This window comes from Sus scrofa, chromosome 3 (genome assembly GCF_000003025.6).
Source record: "Sus scrofa isolate TJ Tabasco breed Duroc chromosome 3, Sscrofa11.1, whole genome shotgun sequence".
Classification (NCBI taxonomy): domain Eukaryota; kingdom Metazoa; phylum Chordata; class Mammalia; order Artiodactyla; family Suidae; genus Sus; species Sus scrofa.
The window spans coordinates 80,319,643-80,338,004 of NC_010445.4; the positions used below are offsets into that span (position 1 = coordinate 80,319,643).

Below are 18,362 nucleotides of genomic sequence, written 5' to 3' on the forward strand. Positions count from 1 at the left end.
TTCTCATGGGAACCAAAGTTTAAGAATTACTGCAAATAATTTGAGAGTAATTCACCAGACAGCAAAAATTCTGATGTAATTTTTTTCTCTTTCAAACAAAAGATGATCATTTAATTCTGTGCTTATTATAAGTCAAACACTGTTCTACACATTTCATCTGCATAAATTCATTTAATCCTTACAACCTGGAGGTAGGTACTATCATTAGTGCTCCTTGTATAGTTAAAGAAACAGAGGCATAGAGAGATTAAGTAACATGATCAAGGACACACAGTGGTGGTTATTACAAAAAAATTCTTGGAGTTCCTATAGTGGCACAGCAAAATCGAATCCAACTAGGAACCAGAAGATTTCAGGTTCCATCCCTGGCCTTGCTAGTGGGTTAAAGATCTGGCGTTGCCATGAGCTGAGGTGTAGGTGGAAGATGTGGCTGGGATCTGGCACTGCTGTGGCTGTGGTGTAGGCCGGCAAATAGAGCTCAGATTAGACCCCAGCCCAGGAAGCTCCATATGCCACAGGTGTGGCCCTAAAAAGCAAAGAAAAAAAAATTCTTTAGATAGAATAAACTTCTTCCAGTCTGTAACATCAGGACTATAAATTAAACATCAAACCTGTGAATGTTTGGAATCTTTATGCCTCAACTAGGCCATAATGCAAAGATTTCAGAGCAGTGGTTTTCAGAAGAGGGTTTACATAGAGGGTTTTACAAACACTTTCCAAAGGACCACAGTATGGAAAGTTTTCAGGGCATCAATTTCTAGGCATTCAACTTCCATGTTCATTACAATGAGGCACTGCCTGAAAGTATAAAAAAACCTAGGGGTGTGTGGGGAACAAAGGGACAATTCAAATTATTGGCTTTTGGAAAGTCTCCTTTAGGATTAGTTAAATCACTACATGCTTCTATAGGATTTTCTTCCCCTGTTATACATACTTTTTTGTTAAAAAGTCAAACAAAATAATAATTAGGTAATACAAGCATGTTTCACAGATATCGTGGGTTGGGTCCCGGACTGCTGCAATAAATCAGATACTGTAGTAAAATGAGTTACATGAATTTTTTGGTTTCCCAATACATATAGAAGGTATGTTTATACTGTAGTGTGCAAAATCATTATGTCTAAGAAAACACTATCTTAATTTAGCTTATTGCTGGAGTTCCCTGGTGGTTCAGTGGAGTTTTGCCTTGATGTTGACTGCTTTATCAGGTAGGTGGTTGCTGAAGGCTGGGGAGGCTGTGGCAACTGTGGCAGCTGTGGCAATTCCTTAAAATCAGGCAACAGTGAAGTTTGTTGTGTAGATTGACTCTTCATTTCATGAACAATTTATCTGTAGCATGTAATGCTGTTTGACAGCATTTTACCCACAATAGAGCTTTCAGAATTGGAGTCAATCCCTTCAAACCCTCCCCTTGTTTTTATCAACTGAGTTTACATAAAATTCTAAATCCTTTGTCATTTCAACAGTCAGTTAAGTCTGCCACCCTACATGGGTACAGTTTGTGGCCCCCAAAACAACTACAATGGTAACATCAAAGATCACTGATCACAGATCACCGTAACAGACATAATATTAAAATGAAAAATAATCTTGCAGGAATTAACAAAATGTGACACAGAGACATGAAGTGAGCAAGCAGCATTAGAAAAATGGTGCTGATAGACTTGTTCAATGCAGGGCTGCCATAAACCTCCAGTTTGTAAAAAAGGCGGTATCTGTAAAGCGAAATAAAAAACGAAGTATGTCTGTATGTAGAATGGGCTGGTCAGAGTGACCTCTTTCATTCCTAATTACTGTCAAAGAATGAATAGCTCTTGAGAGAAGCAAAGTAAACCTCAAACACACAGAAATGACTCCTCCCCACCCTATAGTTAAAGGTAAGCAATTATTTTCCCCACCTATTCAATTACTTATTTCTAAGACATACCATTGGCTGAAAGGAAAATCACATTTGAATAGCAGAAGCAGTATATTTATTGGTGATGGTGTTTCTTTTTAATTTGGGGATGATTCTTGGATATAATAAATAAAATCAAGGTTAAATATTTTAAAGAATTTCTTTCAAGTAAGGTATAAATAAGTCAAGGTAATTTTAACTTCTTGTCACATCATATAACATCTTTATACAAATTTTAGTCAATTCTTATTTCATCTTATTAAATGCTTTATTTCCTACTTCCATTAAAAAATAAAATTAATCTGCTAGTTACTACGCCAATTAGATTTTAGCAATATATGCTTTTGTTTCACTAAATACATAGGAAGACTTTGACCTTGATCTCCAACAAAATGAATGTATTAATTTCTGATTTTTACATACATGGATGTTCTTGGGCTAGGGACTGAATCTAAGCCAGAGCTCTGACCTACACCACAGTAATGCTGGATCCTTAATGCACTGCACCTGGCCAGGGATTGAACTGGCACCTCTAGAGGCAAACTGGATCATTAACCCACTGTGCCACAGTGAGAACTCCCTGATTTTTACATGAATTCTTTTTTTTTGTCTCTTTAGGGCCATACCTGCAGCATATGGAAGTTCCCAGGCTAGGGATCAAATCAGAGCTGTAGTCATTGGCCAGATCTGAGCTGCATCTGCAACCTACACTGCAGCTCCTGGCAATGCCAGATCCTTAATCCACTGAATGAAACCAGGAATTGAATTTGCATCCTCACGGACACTAGTCTGGTTAATTACTGCTGAGCTACAATGGGAACTCCTACATGTATTTATTTTATTTTTTGCATTTTTAGGGCTGCAACTGGGGCATGTGGAAGTTCCCAGGCTAGGGGTCCAGTCAAAGTGGCAGCTGCTGGCCTACGCCACAGCCACAGCCATGCGGGATCCAAGCTGCGTCTGCAACATACACCACAGCTCATGGCAACACTGGGTCCTTAACCCACTGAGTGAGGCCAGGGATCGAACCAGCACCCTCATGGATACTAGTTGGATTCATTTCCACTGAGCCATGACGGGAACTCCCCTTATATGTATTCTTAATAGTCTGCAAAGCCCAATCCCAAAATTTGATACATGCAAACATATACAGTAGCCCCCCATTATCCACAGTTTCTAGTTTCACTTTCTGCAGTTTCAGTTACCTGATATTAAGTGTGGTCCAAAAATATTAAGTGGAAAATTTCAGAAAGAAATGATTTTGCCTCTTATTTCAGAAAAAAACCCACAAGTCATCTGACGGGAACTCCCTCAATTCCTGATCATCAAAAGTATACAGGTGGGTACCCCCATCCTTTCCTTCCTCCCCATTATCAATCTTTCCGTCTATGCAATGGATTCCATCTCCTCTTAGCTTCTTAGAAAACTTATGGCAATCACTCTCGACTTTTCTGTCCTAGTATAATAACCCATAAGTCTCTGGGATAAGTTACTTAACCTCTCTGTGTCTTATTATTCTATTTTGGGAAATATGAAGAACGATAGAACATTCCACACAAGGTAGCTGTGAGAATTAATTAAAACAGTGCTGAAAACAGGGTCTGTTATACAGAATGTACAGTAAAAGTTACCTATTATTTTCATGTTTCTGTTAGCATTTATACATATTAGTTTTCTTCCTCATCTACTTACCCCACCTTCTCTTTAGAATCCAAAGTTTTAAAACCATTTTCTACTTTTTTTTTTTTTTTGTCTTTTTGCCTTTTCTTCAGCTGCTCCCGCGGCATATGGAGGTTCCCAGGCTAGGGGTCCAATTGGAGCTGTAGCCACCGGCCTACACCAGAGCCACAGCAACGCAGGATCCGAGCTGCGTCTGCGGCCCACACCACAGCTCACAGCAACGGCAGATCCTTAACCCACTGAGCAAGGCCAGGGATCGAACCTGAAACCTCATGGTTCCTAGTTAGATTCGTTAACCACTGCGCCATGACGGGAATTCCAAAAAACTGTTTTCTACTTTAAACATTTCTATTATAAATGCTTTTCTCTCTACTGCAATGAGGCTTCAGTGTCCCCAATTCCTCCTTCATGACCTCCATGTACTAAATCTAATGAATATTGGATAGACCTCAATTTAGTTGACCTCTTAGCACTCAACAAGTATATTTTTCATCCTTTTTAAGTTCTATTTCCTTGACTTAAATGGTACCCAAATCCCTCCTCCTTCTCTCATCGTATTTTTTAAACTCTGGGGTAACCTCTCCTCCTCAATTCAAATTTTAGAGGTTAAGGGTTCCTTGAGGCTCTCTTTGGTTTTTTTCTCTTCATTGTATTCCCTCTCCCTATGCAATCTCATGGCTTCATTTACCACTTACAGTAACTACTGTAAATAAACTCAATACTCACTGCTAGCTAGTGCTTCTACCTTAGAGGCTGTAAAGTGAAATACAGGATTTCTTTCTGAGGCTTAAGGCTTCTTGGAGGAGGCCATGTAAGAGTTTTGGGTAATGAGACCAAATATAAAGTTAGCTGTAGGGGTTTCTGGAAAGTTTTTGCTTTTTCTGATAAGAGGACAGTTGAAGGAACTGGTTCTTTCCTCCTCCTTTATGTCTGGAACTTGTAATGCTAAACGTTTAGCAGTTATCTTTTCCCTATAAGGCAAAGAGCTAGCATACTAAAAATTGTTTTCATATTAACATTTCCAGTCCAGAACTTTCTTCTGAGCTTTAAACAACTGCCTAATCAACAACTCTTTGGTTACCTCTCAGGTACCGCAAGTGGAGCACTTCTAAATTAGTACTTGTCACTACTGACTACATTTCTCTCTAGTCCTCCTTTAAATGATCCCTATATTGGTGAATGGTACCACCATTTACTCAGTTGTGCAAATCACAGCTCTAAAACCATCTTTTCTCTGCATACCCATCAACTAAGTCCTGTGTTTTTTTTTTCTACTTCGAAAGTATTCTTAGGATGGACTCTCTCCTCCATTTCTTTCCAATTACCCTATTCCAAGCTATCATCATCTTTCTGGATAAATATAAATAACCTCAGTTGTCCCTACCTTCAATCTATTCTCTACAGACTAGTCAAAGTACTTTAAAATACAATCTAATTGTGCTGCTCCCACACTTAAAAGCATTCTGTTGCTTTTGGGATCTAGGCCAAAACCTTAGCAAGATTGGTGGTGCTCTGCTGTTTGGCACAGGCCTTCTCCTCCAACCATGTTCTAGTCATACTGGCTTTATTTCTGTTCCTAGAAACAGCCAAGGAATCTTGTGTCTTGGAGGTTTTCCATATGCTGTTCCCTAGATCTGCATGCAATTTATGTTAATCTTCTATTTCTGCTGCAACAAATTACCACAGATTTTGTGGTAATAAACATTATTTTGGAGTTCCCGCTGTGGCACAGGGGATTAAGAATCCAAATGCAGCAGCTCAGGTTGCTGAGGAGGTGTGGGTTCGAACCCTAGCCTGGTACAGTGGGTACAGCCATTAAAAAAAAAAAACCTTAGGAGTTCCCATTGTGGCTCAGTGGTTAACGAATCCGACTAGGAACCATGAGGTTGTGGGTTCAGTCCCTGGCCTTGTTCAGTGGGTTAAGGATCCGGCATTTTCGTGAGTTGTGGTGTAGGTCGCAGACGCAGCTCGGATCTCACGTTGCTGTGGCTCTGGCATAGGCCAGCGGCTACAGCTCAGATTCGACCCCTAGCCTGGGAATCTCCATATGCCGCGGGAGCGGCTCAAGAAAAGGCAAAAAGACAAAAATAAATAAATAAATAAAAAATAAAATAAATAAAAAACCCCCTAAAAACATAATTTTATAGTTCCGTCAAATTAGTAGTCTAACATGGATTTCACTGGGCTAAACAGAAGTGTTGGCAGGGTTGCATGCCTTTCTGGGGACTAAAAGGGAGAATGTTTCCTTGTCCTTTTCAGCTTCTAGAGGGCCCACATTTCGTGGCATAGGGCCCCCTTTCTCCTTCTTCAAAGCCAGGAATGTTGCATTTCTCTGCCTATTCTTGTGTAAGTCATAGCTCCCTCTGAACAAAGCTGGGGAAGATTCTAATTTTAAAGCCCCATGAGGAGTTCCCTGGTGGTGCAGTAGGTTAAGGATTCAGCATTGTCACTGCTGTGGCTTGGGTAGCTGCTGTGGTGCTGGTTGATCCCTGACCTGGGAACCTCTGCATGCCAAGGGGGGGCCAAAAAAAGAAAGGCCCATGTAATTAACTGAGCCCACATGAATAATTTAAAATAATCTTCCCATCTTAAGATCCTTATCTGCAAAGTTCCCTTTGCCATGTAAGATACCACATTCTGGGAATTAGGACATGGACATCTTTGCAGATGGGAGAACTTATTGTGCCATCCACACAATTTCTAATGACTGCATTGGGCTACAAAAACTCCGAGAGTGGCTTTAGGGTTTCATTTTTGTTAGGTAACAAAATGTCTTATACAGCACCAAGGAGGCAGTTACTAACACTGATTCAGTTGCTTAATAGTGCCACTAGGGACCCAGACATTTTCTCTTCAATTTCATCTTCAAATGCCTTAGCTTTTGCTTCTTGCCTAGACTTGTTTCAGGATTGCTGCTACTTCTCCAGATACTACTGTATTCAAGGCAAACAGAAGAGTGATGTGGGGGTATACAAGATCCTACCAATGCTCTGTCCATATTCCCTAGTTCTTATCACTTCATGTGCAGTGGCCAAACTTCCAGCTGCTGCTAGTACTTGCATTTCTTTTTTTTTTTTTTTTGTCTTTTTGCTATTTCTTTGGGCCGCTCCCGCGGCATAGGGAGGTTCCCAGGCTAGGGGTCGAATCAGAGCTGTAGCCGCTGGCCTACGCCAGAGCCACAGCAACGCGGGATCCGAGCCGCGTCTGCAACCTACACCACAGCTCACGGCAACGCCGGATCATTAACCCACTGAGCAAGGGCAGGGATCGAACCCGCAACCTCATGGTTCCTAGTCAGATTCGTTAACCACTGCGCCACGACGGGAACTCCAGTACTTGCATTTCTATGTCTGATGGTTTTTCTACTTGTGCAAAACGAAACCTGTTTTGCTGCCTACAACCCCTCTGCACTAGGAACACTCAATCAATGACTAAAAGGAGATGTAAATATCCAGCTTTTGTCCTTCAGGTAGGATGATTTTAAGTCACATGTTCTATACTGGTTAGGAGCTTCCCAGTGGGACCAGCTTCAGTAACCCTAACGAGTAAAGGGGCTTAATAATGAATCCTTTACTGATTAGCCAGCCCCCCCCCCATTTCCTGTCTCACTTTCCCACTATTCCACCAGTTTCTTCACAAACTATCTTTGTTTGTGTCCTTGTCTCAGGGCCTGTATTGAGGTGAATCCAATCCAAGATAAGCCATCACCACTTTTCCTTCCTTGTCTTTAAGGCAGAAAGTTTGGTGCTGCATTACAAAGTTGGTGCTCCCATGGCTATCTTATAATGAGGAGATGACAAAGCCAATATGAGGAGGGTGGAGACTCAGGAAACTTGGGTCCATATCCTTGAGCCACTGTACCAGCCCTATACTGTCTATTGTTTGTCCGTTATAAGAGAAAAATAAGCTCTGTTTAAGCCACTTTTTTCCCTTTTCTTTTTAGGGCTGTATCCCCAACATATGGAAGTTCCTGGGCTAGGGGTCAGCTGGGAATCAGAGCCGCAGCTGCCAGCCTATGCCACAGCCATGCTGGATCCTTAACCCACTGAGGCCAGGGATCAAACCTACATCCTCATGGATACTAACTGGGTTCTTAACCCATTGAGCCACAATGGGAAGTCCCCCCCTTTTTTTCTTTTAAATTTTTTTGGCCCTGCCCACAGAGTGAGAAGTTCCGGGGCTAGGGATCCAACCTGCACTACAGCAATGACCTGAGCCATAGCAGTGACAAGAGTGGATCCTTAGCCCACTGAACCACAAGGGAATTCCAAAAATTGTTTTACTTATGGTCAAATGCATCCTTGATAGAAATAAATTATAGGAATAGCAATGGTAGAAATAAACACAGTGCTGTGATAAAATATTAGAGGGGAGTTATTTTTTCCAGAAGCTTAAGTCAAAATTTTGAGGATAAGAAGTTAGTCATTTCAAAATTAGAGGGCATGTCCTAGGAAGAAACAACATTCACAAAAAGTTTTTGTTAGAAAGCACACCAGAGTGGCTGGAATGTAAAAGTGACATTAAAAACTGGAGAAGTTGGGGAAGGCCCAAGTAGGGTTTATTCTAAATCTAACAGGAAATATTGAAGGGATTTAAGTAAGGAAGTGATATAATCAAATTTATTACAGCAACTGAAGAAAGAAATAGCAATTTGCAGAGTTTATGTACAAAGCATTGAACCAAATGCCGTGGAGAGAATAAAATAGCACACCTGCCTTCTAACAATGGTCCTACGTTTCACAAAACCACAATGTTGTGAGGGAGAAGAGAAAATTCTGCAGTAACTGGCTTCTGACACTAATAACAGACTTTAACCCCAAACTCCACAGACAAAAATCCTACATTTAACAACTGCAATCAGAATGCTAAGAGCAAATAATTTCCACAGCAATATTAATTTCCCAAAGTTGTTTATGTGGGCTAGTTTTCAGGCAAGTACCTAGGAGTATACCACAAATATACTACAAACTCAAAAATTAGATATCTCCAAGTAGATTGAATAATTTTACTGAAAGCATAATTCTACCACTAGATGGTGACATGTATACAAAATATTGAAGACAGTCATCTTTATCTCTCTCCTAGCTATAAAAGTATGTATGGTGATTGCTGATTATTGGTTTGAAAATCCAGATTTACAGGAGGAATTCAGGGGATATTTTAACGGCCATTCAGCTTTAGTCTTTTGGAACACACACCTTTCGAGTACATTAAGAGGTCTCTGTTGATACATATACCAAGTCAGCACAGAAGAGTGAAGATTCTAGAATTAGGAGGCAGGTAACCTTGTTTTTATTGGCTTCTATGCTTTTATCTCTTAAGCAGCTGAAGTAAAGGATTGGTAAACTATAGCAAATAGGCCAAATCTGGAAAGTTTTATATTTTTGTATGGCTTATGAGCTAAGAATGGTTTTTATATTTTTTTGTATGACCTATGGGCTAAGAATAGTTTTTATATTTTATATATATATATATATATATATTTTTTTTTTTTTTTTCTTTTTGTCTTCTCAGAGCCCACACCCGTGGCATATGGAGATTCCCAGGCTGGGGGTCTAATCAGAGCTATAGCCACTGGCCTACGCCAGAGCCACAGAAATGCAGGATCCGAGCCTCGTCTGCAACCTACACCATAGCTCACAGCAACACCGGATCCTTAACCCACTGAGCAAGGCCAGGGATCAAACCTGCAACCTCATGGTTCCTAGTTGGATTCGTTAACCTCTGAGCCACAACAGGAACTCCTATCTATATTTGATATTTTAAAAAAAAATTAGTTTTTTTAGTGAGGCAAGTAAGATATTAAGAGAGAACGATGGATGTGAAGAAAGCACAGGCTGGCTCCAGTAGTGGGGGTGGAGGTGGGGGTGCAAAGAGAGAAAGAGAGTTGAGTAGTTGTGAGACACAGATTACCCAGTGAGCGAGGCCAGGGATCGAACCCGAAACCTCATGGTTCCTAGTCGGATTCGTTTTCGCTGCGCCACGACGGGAACTCCAGGAAAATATTTTTTTAAAGATCAGAATGTGCGAGTTCTCGTCGTGGCTCAGTGGTTAATGAACCCCTCTAGTATCCATGAGAACTTGGGTTCGATCCCTAGCCTTGATTATTGCGTTAAGGATCTGGCATTGCTGTGAGCTGTGGTGTAGGTCACAGACAGGGCTCAGATCCAGCATTGCTGTGGCTGTGGTGCAGGCCGGCAGCTGTAGCTCCAATTCAACCCTTAGCCTGGGAACATCCATATGCCAAGGGTTGGCCCTAAAAAAATAGACAAAAGACAAAAAAAAAAAAAAAAAAAAAAAAATCAGAATGTGTCTTCTATACATCCTAGTACTTCATATTTATGGTAAGAATTGTCCTCATTTTCAAGAACTGTTATGGGTTCTCTCTAGTCTTAAAAAACATAGCTGACAGATACTTACAAATACTTATTAAAAGAATATATCAGTTACGAATGTGTTTGCTACAAGTAACGGAAATCTAAGAGTGGCTTAAGGAAAAAAGGTATTCATTTTTCTCACATAAAGGGTAGATAGTTGCTGTGCAATGCATCAGTTCAGCAAAGTCCTATACTTTATCCTCAACTTTAGGTTGGCTTTTACCGTTTGTGGTTTAACCGTTTTAAAAAAAAAAAATCAAACTGGGATGCTGCATTGAGTATCAAGGCCATGTTTCAGGCAGGGCACATCTGCTGAATTTGGCCCTTTTTTTTAGGAATGGGAAATTCTTTCCCAAAGACCCACTCTGCAGATTTCTGCTTACATTTTATTGGCAAGAACTCAAACAATATGGCCAACCCTAGAGAAATCATACTCGATGCTTTAAACCAAACACAAATAGTCCTTGGGGCTTCTCAGAGTCTCACCTGCGACCTGAAAAACAAACAAACACACTTGGGTTTGGAAAGAGATGAGGGGTGGATGGAATGGGCATTGGATGGGCAATGGCTGCTACAGGATCTAAAGTCTGAAGAAACCCATGTTTTGTGGGAAGGACGGGAAGAAAGGAAGATGATGGCACAATAGCTATAGCTTTTATGGATCACCTGCTCGGATGGAACAACTTAAAATAGGTTTAGCAAAAACTTTATAGCATTTATTTCAAGCGGCAGAACGGCAAAGAATACCGGGAAGGTGGTCCTGGCATAGAGAGATGGTGTGACCTAACCTCAACAAAACCTGTGCAAGAATTGCTATTAAGGCCTCCACAGCTGCTCTGGATACATATCTTATGAATATCATGTAGACTACTTCTGGACTTTTCAGTCATATCTCCATATAACGTAATGTTTATAGAAATCAAGAAGTTATCGGTGCAGGGGAGGGAAATTTCCCCAAAGCTGGCTAACTGCGCGACATTAAACTCCAGCTGAGCGCCCCCTTCCCTCCACCTGTTCTTCATCATCCCCTCCCCTTCTTAATACCCGACTTGTTTGCTCTTCGCCCGGGTGGATAATACGCTACTTCAGGTGAAGACTCGCAGCTGGGGAATTCGTAGGGGGCCCTCTTGCGTAAAAAGGAGGAGATGCCAAGCGAACACTCTTCGCTCCGCCATTTCTTGTCACATCAAGGTGTCTTTCTCCTCGAGGACGGATGAGCCGTACAGAGTAGAGAATAGCGAGAAACACGCCTGCAGGTTAAGGCGGCCCCAGGCTGTTCCATTCTCACAAAACCCTGAGGGGAGAGGGCCGCGTGCCCCCACCTGGGCTGCGGCATCTCCTCGGCCGGCTCTCCCGAACCCTAGCCTCCTGAACTTCAAAGTCCGGGAGGGGGACGGGACAAATCAGCATCAAGCCCGCCTCGGAGGCCCGGAGGAAAAATGGCGAAGCGCCGGGCGGGGGACAGGGAGGCGCGAGCGACCCGGCGCTCGCTGGGCCTCCGGGCCCGCGCAGTGGCCGCGGTGGGCGACGCCGCGCAACCGCGACCCGCTCGTTGTTCCGCCATCTTCTCCGACTCACCCGACTCCCCCCGCAGCGGCGCTGGCTTCGCGTTTCCCTTCCGGCCGCTGACTGAGATCCGGGCTGGGCGGGGTGGGCGAGCGCGCGGAGGGGGTGGACCGAGGGCGGGGAGGCCGGACGGAAGAGGAAAAGGAGGGCGGCGAGCCGGCCCCGGCGGGGTGTGGGGCGTGCGGCGTGTGTGCGGAGGGAGAGGTGGGAGGGCGGGAGGCGGAGGAATGAGAGCGCGAGGCACTACTCGTCGGCTCCTTCGCCCGGACGGAAAGAGCCGAGCGCAGTCCGAACGCTCTATTAAAATGGCGGCGGCGTCGGCGGTGGCCGCGGCGTCTGGTCGGTGAAGTGACTCTGCTGCTTCTCTCCCCACCCGCCCCCTCCCTCCCTCTCCCCTCCCCCGTCCTTCCCCCCCTTCCCCGCCGCCGGCGCCTCCGCGCCCCTCCGGCCTGCGCACCTCCCCTCGCCCCCCTCCTCTCCCCCGCCCGCTCCGGGGACCGCCGGCCCCCTCCCCCATTCTCCTGCTCCCCGCCCCGTCCCCACCGCCGCCCGCCCTCGTTGCTTCCCCGCCCCGCCGGCCGGCCGGCCCCCTCCTCCGCCTCTCTCCCCTCCCCCCGCCGGTCGGGATCAGTCAGTGCGATCCGAAGCGGGGGAGGGGGGGGCGGCGGCCGAACGATGTGCGAGAACTGCGCAGACCTGGTGGAGGTGTTAAATGAAAGTAAGTAGCCGCGGCGGCGGCCTGTCCGGGTGCTCGGTTTGGGGGTCCCCGCGTCGCTCTCCGGCCTCCCGGAGCTGCCGCGGCCTGCGGGAGGCGACGGCTGAGCCGGGCGGCGTGCGGGCCTAGCGCCCCGGGAAGGTGCGCGGTGGCGCGGCCGCCGCGGCGCCTCGGGCCCAACCCGGCCCAGTTACCTGGGCGCCCGAGTAGGGGCCGCGGCGGAGCTCTGGTTAGGCCGGGCCTGAGAGGTCTCAGCTCTCGGAAAGTTTCCTCATTACAGGTGTCAATTAACGAAGGCACTAATGAGCCTTCGCCTCCGTTGCCCTGCCGGGAAGGTGAGGGGAGGTGGGGACCGTGGACGAAGCTCTCTGCAGTCCGAACCCTTCGACCCTCCGGCCGCCCTCTTTGATTTTCAGCGTGCTGCTGAGGCCTCTGTTACCTGCTAATTTTCATTAAACTCCTTGGGAGGTGGTTGGTGGTTTTCCCCTTCCTTGGGGATGTGTGGGTGTATTAAACCCTTCTGCCAGTCCTTAAATAGCTGAAAATGAGCTGTGATAGTGAAGATTGGAAGCCTTATAGCTATTGGGGGAAAAAAAAAACCCAACTAGTTAATGATATTTCTTCTTAGTGTACCATTCGTCGTTTTAGTGGTAAATTCTGTTATATTAAGGAGAGCGCTTTATGTACTACAGATACCAGCCCGGGATAGTCATGGCCTATCTCCTGGAATGAAAGGTCTCATTCCCTGTACTTTTGATTATTACAGAGCGTACCTAGCTCTTTTCTCGTTAGATTATTTTATTACAGACCCTTTTAAGAGACTGGTGGTGTAGCTTAAAGAAACAAGACGTATTGCACCTTAACTACTTCTGGGCCCAAAGGCCTGGTTGGACGAGGTGAATTAGATAAAAGATTAATTTACAAAAAGTTAACTGTGGAGAAAATGCTCATTTACGAGCGGCTTTTGTGGGTTTTGGATTTGTGTTCTGTAGGTGAAATTTCGAACAACTTCCAAACGGTTTTCTAATAAGCTTCTTAAAAACAGTTGATTATAAAAGGTATCGTCTTCTATTTGAAATTTACTTTAATGTCCAAAGGCAAAAATAAACGTGGAAGCGTTCTAGGTTACTTTCAGCTCTGTATTTACTTCCTGACAGGTGGAAGCAGGCTTTTGCACAAATTCAGCCTATACTTTGCAATATCTGTGTCAGTCTTAATTTTCCTAGAATTTTAAGGTTATTTGTATTTTGAGTTACTTTTATTTTTGGTGCAGGTGGTTTATGATGTGATAGTAAAGTCCTTAGTACTTATTTCAGTGAACTGTATTTTAAATATCTCAGGTATAAGTTTTGTGATTATGGCTTTGTTATTCTGAAATTGGAAAATGAATAGGTTTGGTGTCTAACGTATTAGCAAAAACTGCTTTTAATAGTTCTGTTGGTGTTTAAAACAAATTATTTTATACTTAACTATGAAAATTAATTTTAGTATCAAAAGAAACTAAACTTTGTTAACCTTTATTATCTTGTGAAAAGGGACATAATGAAAGGTTCTGTTGAAGATTATTTGGGAAACCCATAAAACTTTGTCTAAAAGACATCAAACAAAAATGGAATGGATTTATGGAGAGTTAGAAATGTGAATTGAAGTAGAATTTAGCTTTTGTTACCTTTAATTATATATGGTTAGTTGAACCAGGTTCACAAAGTTCACAAAATCGGGCCATGAGGACCCTCTAAGAAACCTGTTTTAATGAACAGGTAAGGGTTTTCTATTTGTGCATAAGCCAGTGGTCTCTAAAAATACTTAGTATCTTAATATTTACTATAAAGCTGTTAAAACTTCTGCCTTTTAAGCACTAATTTGACAATGAAGCTTCCTTTTTTTTTTAAATTCAGCAGTTTTATTTGTAGGTTATATCAAGCTATAACAAATGGCTTCCCTCCCATGCCCCATAGTTGTTTTCCAATTGTTTTCATTTTTGTAGTCCTACATCTCAAGCATAAGATGCTTAAGTTCCCTGAGAGCAGAGGGTATTACTTTACCTCATTATAGTAACATTTATCCACTGCTGGGTAGGAACTTGATGGTTGGAAATTGATAAAACTTGTTGAATTACAGTAGGTTATATGCCTTCCTTGTAATCTTACTCATAATATTAGGTATTAAATCTGCCAGAGTTCCCATCGTGGCTCAGTGGTTAGCGAATCAGACTAGGAACCATGAGGTTGCAGGTTAGATGCCTGGCCTTGCTCAGTGGGTTAAGCATCCAGTGTTGCCGTGAGCTGTGGTGTGGGTCACAGACGCGGCTCAGATCTGGAGTTGCTGTGGCTCTGGTGTTGGCTGGCGGCTACAGCTCTGGTTGGACCCCTAGCCTGGGAACCTCCATATGCCGTGGGTGCGGCCCTAGAAAAGACAAAAACAAAACAAAACAAAAAAACTGCCCTTTCCCCCCATATATAGTTTGTGCAAAGATGAGCATCAGTTCATCCTTCATTTAGAAATTCAGAGGTAATGTCCCAAAATATATGTGCTCAGAATTCCTCTCTCAGCACAACTCCCATAACAATTTAACCAAGAGAAGAAATGAAATTAGTACATTTTGAGGTAGGTTGCTTCAAGTTGATGTTGGAAAGATAGAATCATTTTTTTTTTAAATACCAAAAACCTGTTTCTTGTCAAATTTGCAAACACTCAATCAAACTTAAAGTCTCCGTGGATGCACTAGTAAATGTATAACCTGCAAATTTTGTGTGTTAAATGTGGGTAGTATAGCTTTACATCTGATACAGTTTTGATAAGGACAATGAATTTGTTTCTTTTAAATCTGGCAGAATGTGTTTTAAATTTTGTTTATTTTAAAATCTGGCAGAATGTAATGTAGTTAAAATGAAAATTGGTAACAAAAGATAGTAAATAGCTTCCTTTTAATCATAAGTGTTTTTTTATTTGTTATGTTTAGGGTCGAATTTTTGGCATGTGGAAGTTGCTGGCTAGGGGTCTAATCCTAGCTGCTGCAGCTGCCTGCCTATGCCACAGCCACAGCAATGCGGGATCTGAGCCTCGTGTGCATCCTATACCACAGCTTATGGTGATGCCAGATCCTTAACCCAGTGAGTGAGGCCAGGGATCAGACCTGCATTCTCATGGACACTAGTCGGGTTCATAACCCCTGATCCCTGATCCATGACAGGAACTCTTACTTTTTTTTTTTTTTTTTTTTGCTTTTGTTGTCATAAGTTCTTAATGAGAATATTAACATTACTAGTTATACCTCTAGTCTTGCTGAGACTCTGAAACTTTGATCATAGAAACCCATACAGGTATACAGAGAACATTTTGCCTGCCTGTAGGTTAAGGGCCCATTGAAGCCTGTCTGTGGAATCAGGTTAAGGACTCAGTTAAAAGGACCTCCTCATCCCCCCCCCCTTTTTTTTTTGTCTTTTTGCTATTTATTGGGCCGCTCCCACGGCACATGGAGGTTCCCAGGCTAGGGGTTGAATTGGAGCCGTAGCCGCCGGCCTACGCCAGAGCCACAGCAACGCTGGATCCAAGCCGCGTCTGCAACCTACACCACAGCTCACCGCAACGCCGGATCGTTAACCCACTGAACAAGGGCAGGGACGGAACCCGCAACCTCATGGTTCCTAGTCGGATTTGTTAACCACTGCGCCACGATGGGAACTCCATATTTTTTTTTTTTTCTTTTCTTTTTTTTGGCTTCTCATCCCCTTTTGTAGTATGGTCTTTTAATTTTTTCTTTTTGGCCATGCTGAGGCATATGGAAATTCAGTGATTGAACCTCTGCTATAGCAGTGACCTGAGCTGCTACAGGGACAATGCCCCTTCCGTACCCTGCTGCGCCACAAGGGAACTCCTGAAGCGTGGTCTTGACACATAGCCGAAAACTTGAAGAATACCCTTTGACATTAGTGTTAGAATAACCAGTCTCAACAATTTTGAGTTTTCATATTCTTTTCAATGCCTTGTTTTAAATAAGGAAGATGTTTTAAAAGTGGGAAATGTATTAAGTGAATTTTGCTGCTGTCAGTTTGTGGGGTGCATTCAGTTTAGGAAATTTCTTTCTTTTTTTTTTTAGAGTTGTAATGTTTATTTCAGGTTCTCTCTTTTTTTTTTTTTTTTTTTTTTTTTTCTTTTTTGCCACACAGGCAGTATGTGGGAATTCCTGGGCCAGGGATTGAACCTACACCGCACAGCAGCAACCAGAGCCACAGTGGTGAGAACGCAGGAGCCTCAACCCACTAGGCTATCAGAACTCCCAGGAAATATTTTTAAGTTTATATTCCCTTGCTTGTTCTGTTGAGTTTGTAAACTTGCTGCTTTTTTTTTTTCCCTTTGATTTTTATCAAATCTGAGTCACAGCTGCCATAGCTGTGGTTATGTTGGATCCTTAAACCCACTGTGCCAGGGATTAAACCTGCACCTCTGCAGTGACCTGAGCCACTGCAATCATATTCTTAACGCATTGTGCCATGGTGGGAACTCCTGAAACTGTTATTTATTTATTTATTTATTTTTGGCTTTTTAGGGCTGCACCTGTGGCAAATGGAGGTTCCCAGGCTATGGGTCCAATTGGAGTACAGCTGCCAGCCTAAACCACAGCCATAGCAACATGGGCTCCGAGCTGCATCTGCCACCTACACCACAGCTCACAGCAACGCTGGATCCTTAATGCACTGAGTGAGGCCAGGGATTGAACCTGAAACCTCATGGTTCCTAGCTGGATTCGCTGAAACAGGTTTTTAAAGATAATAGTATTCACAATTTCAACTCAAATATCTTTATAATTAACTTAAAAGCCACGAAGCACTACAAAGTGTAGTAGCTTATTGTGCAGACTATCTGCATTGTCAAAAACTATTGATATGTAGCTTTAGCTCTATATTGGTGAAATGTTAATATTTTTATATGTTTTATGATAGTATCTATATATCTACAAGTATTTCTTATGTCTAGATTGAATGTGCATTAATAAAAATTTTTTTTCCAGAAAGAAAGTCAGAAACTTTTCTATAATGACTTGACTAAGGTATTACAGACTGTTGCCGAATGGTCTAGGCTATTTTTCTCTTTGTCACTTTAATTTTTCCTAATTAAAAAGATGGAATAGTTTCATTGTAGACATGAGAATAACTTAAACAACTATTTAAGTTTATTTTTCATTTTTAAATGATTTTTGTTTTTCCATTACAGTTGATTTATAGTGTTCTGTCAATTTCTACTGTATAGCAGAGTGACCCAGTCACACATATACATATTCTTTTTCTCACATTATCCTTCATCATGTTCCATCATAAGTGACTAGACATAGTTCCCTGTGCTATACAGCAGGATCTCATTGCTTATCCTCTCCAAATGCAATAGTTTGCACCTACCAACCCCAGACTTCCAGTCCATCGCATTCCCTTCTCCTCCCCTTTGGCAACCACAAGTCTGTTCTCCAAGTCCTTGAGTTTCTTTTCTGTGGAAAGGTTCATTTGTGCTGTGTATTAGATTCCAGATATAAGTGATATCATATGCTATTTGTCTTTCTCTTTCTGACTTACTTCACTTAGTATGAGAGTGTGTAGTTCCATCCATGGTGCTGCAAATTACATTATTTTGTTCTTTTTTTTTTTTTCCCCCTCTCTTTTTAGGGCCACATCCACGGCATAAGCAGGTTCCCAGGCTAGGGGTCTAATTGGAGCTACAGTTGCTGGCCTACGCCTGTGCCACAGCTATACCAAATCTGAGCTGTGTCTCTGACTTACACCACAGCTCATGGCAATGGCAGATCCTTAACCCACTGAGCAAGGCCAGGGATCAAACCCACAACCTCATGGTTCCTAGTCGGATTTGTTTCTGCTGTGCCATGAGGGGAAAGCCTATTGTGTTCTTTTTTATGGCTGAGTAGTATTCCATTGTGTATATATACCACATCTTCTTAATCTATTCATCTGTCCGTGGACATTTAGGTTGTTTCCATGTCTTGGCTATTTTGAATAGTGCTGCAATGAACATATGGGTGCATGTATCTTTTTCAAGGAAAGTGTTGTCCGGTTATATGCCCAAGAGTGAGATTGCTGGGTCATATGGTAGTTCTATATTTAGTTTTCTGAGGTACCTC

At 42.8% G+C, this 18,362-nt stretch overlaps 1 protein-coding gene and 1 long non-coding RNA gene across 17 annotated transcripts in view; one reads left to right on the plus strand and one right to left on the minus strand.

Annotated features, from left to right (window-relative positions):
• Nucleotides 10,327-11,592, minus strand: LOC102166164. Of its 2 annotated transcripts, none has more exons than XR_002342704.1 (2): nt 11,533-11,592; nt 10,327-10,447 (listed from the first exon to the last, which is right to left on the minus strand). It is a non-coding gene; the product is annotated as an uncharacterized LOC102166164 (long non-coding RNA). The 2 variants fall into 2 exon arrangements; XR_302445.3 differs by lacking the exon at nt 11,533-11,592 and adding an exon at nt 10,999-11,219.
• Nucleotides 11,254-18,362, plus strand: part of USP34 (ubiquitin specific peptidase 34) — a 258,619-nt gene continuing 251,510 nt past the window's right edge. For 6 of the 15 annotated variants that reach the window (XM_021087489.1, XM_013996121.2, XM_021087493.1 and 3 more), the window contains exon 1: nt 11,255-11,859. In XM_021087489.1, the coding sequence (XP_020943148.1) occupies nt 11,394-11,859 (466 nt within the window). In that variant the 5' untranslated portion in view covers nt 11,255-11,393. Of the gene's footprint in view, nt 12,239-18,362 lie in introns of all 15 variants that reach the window. The other 9 variants (XR_002342703.1, XR_002342702.1, XM_021087499.1 and 6 more) reach the window with 6 other exon arrangements.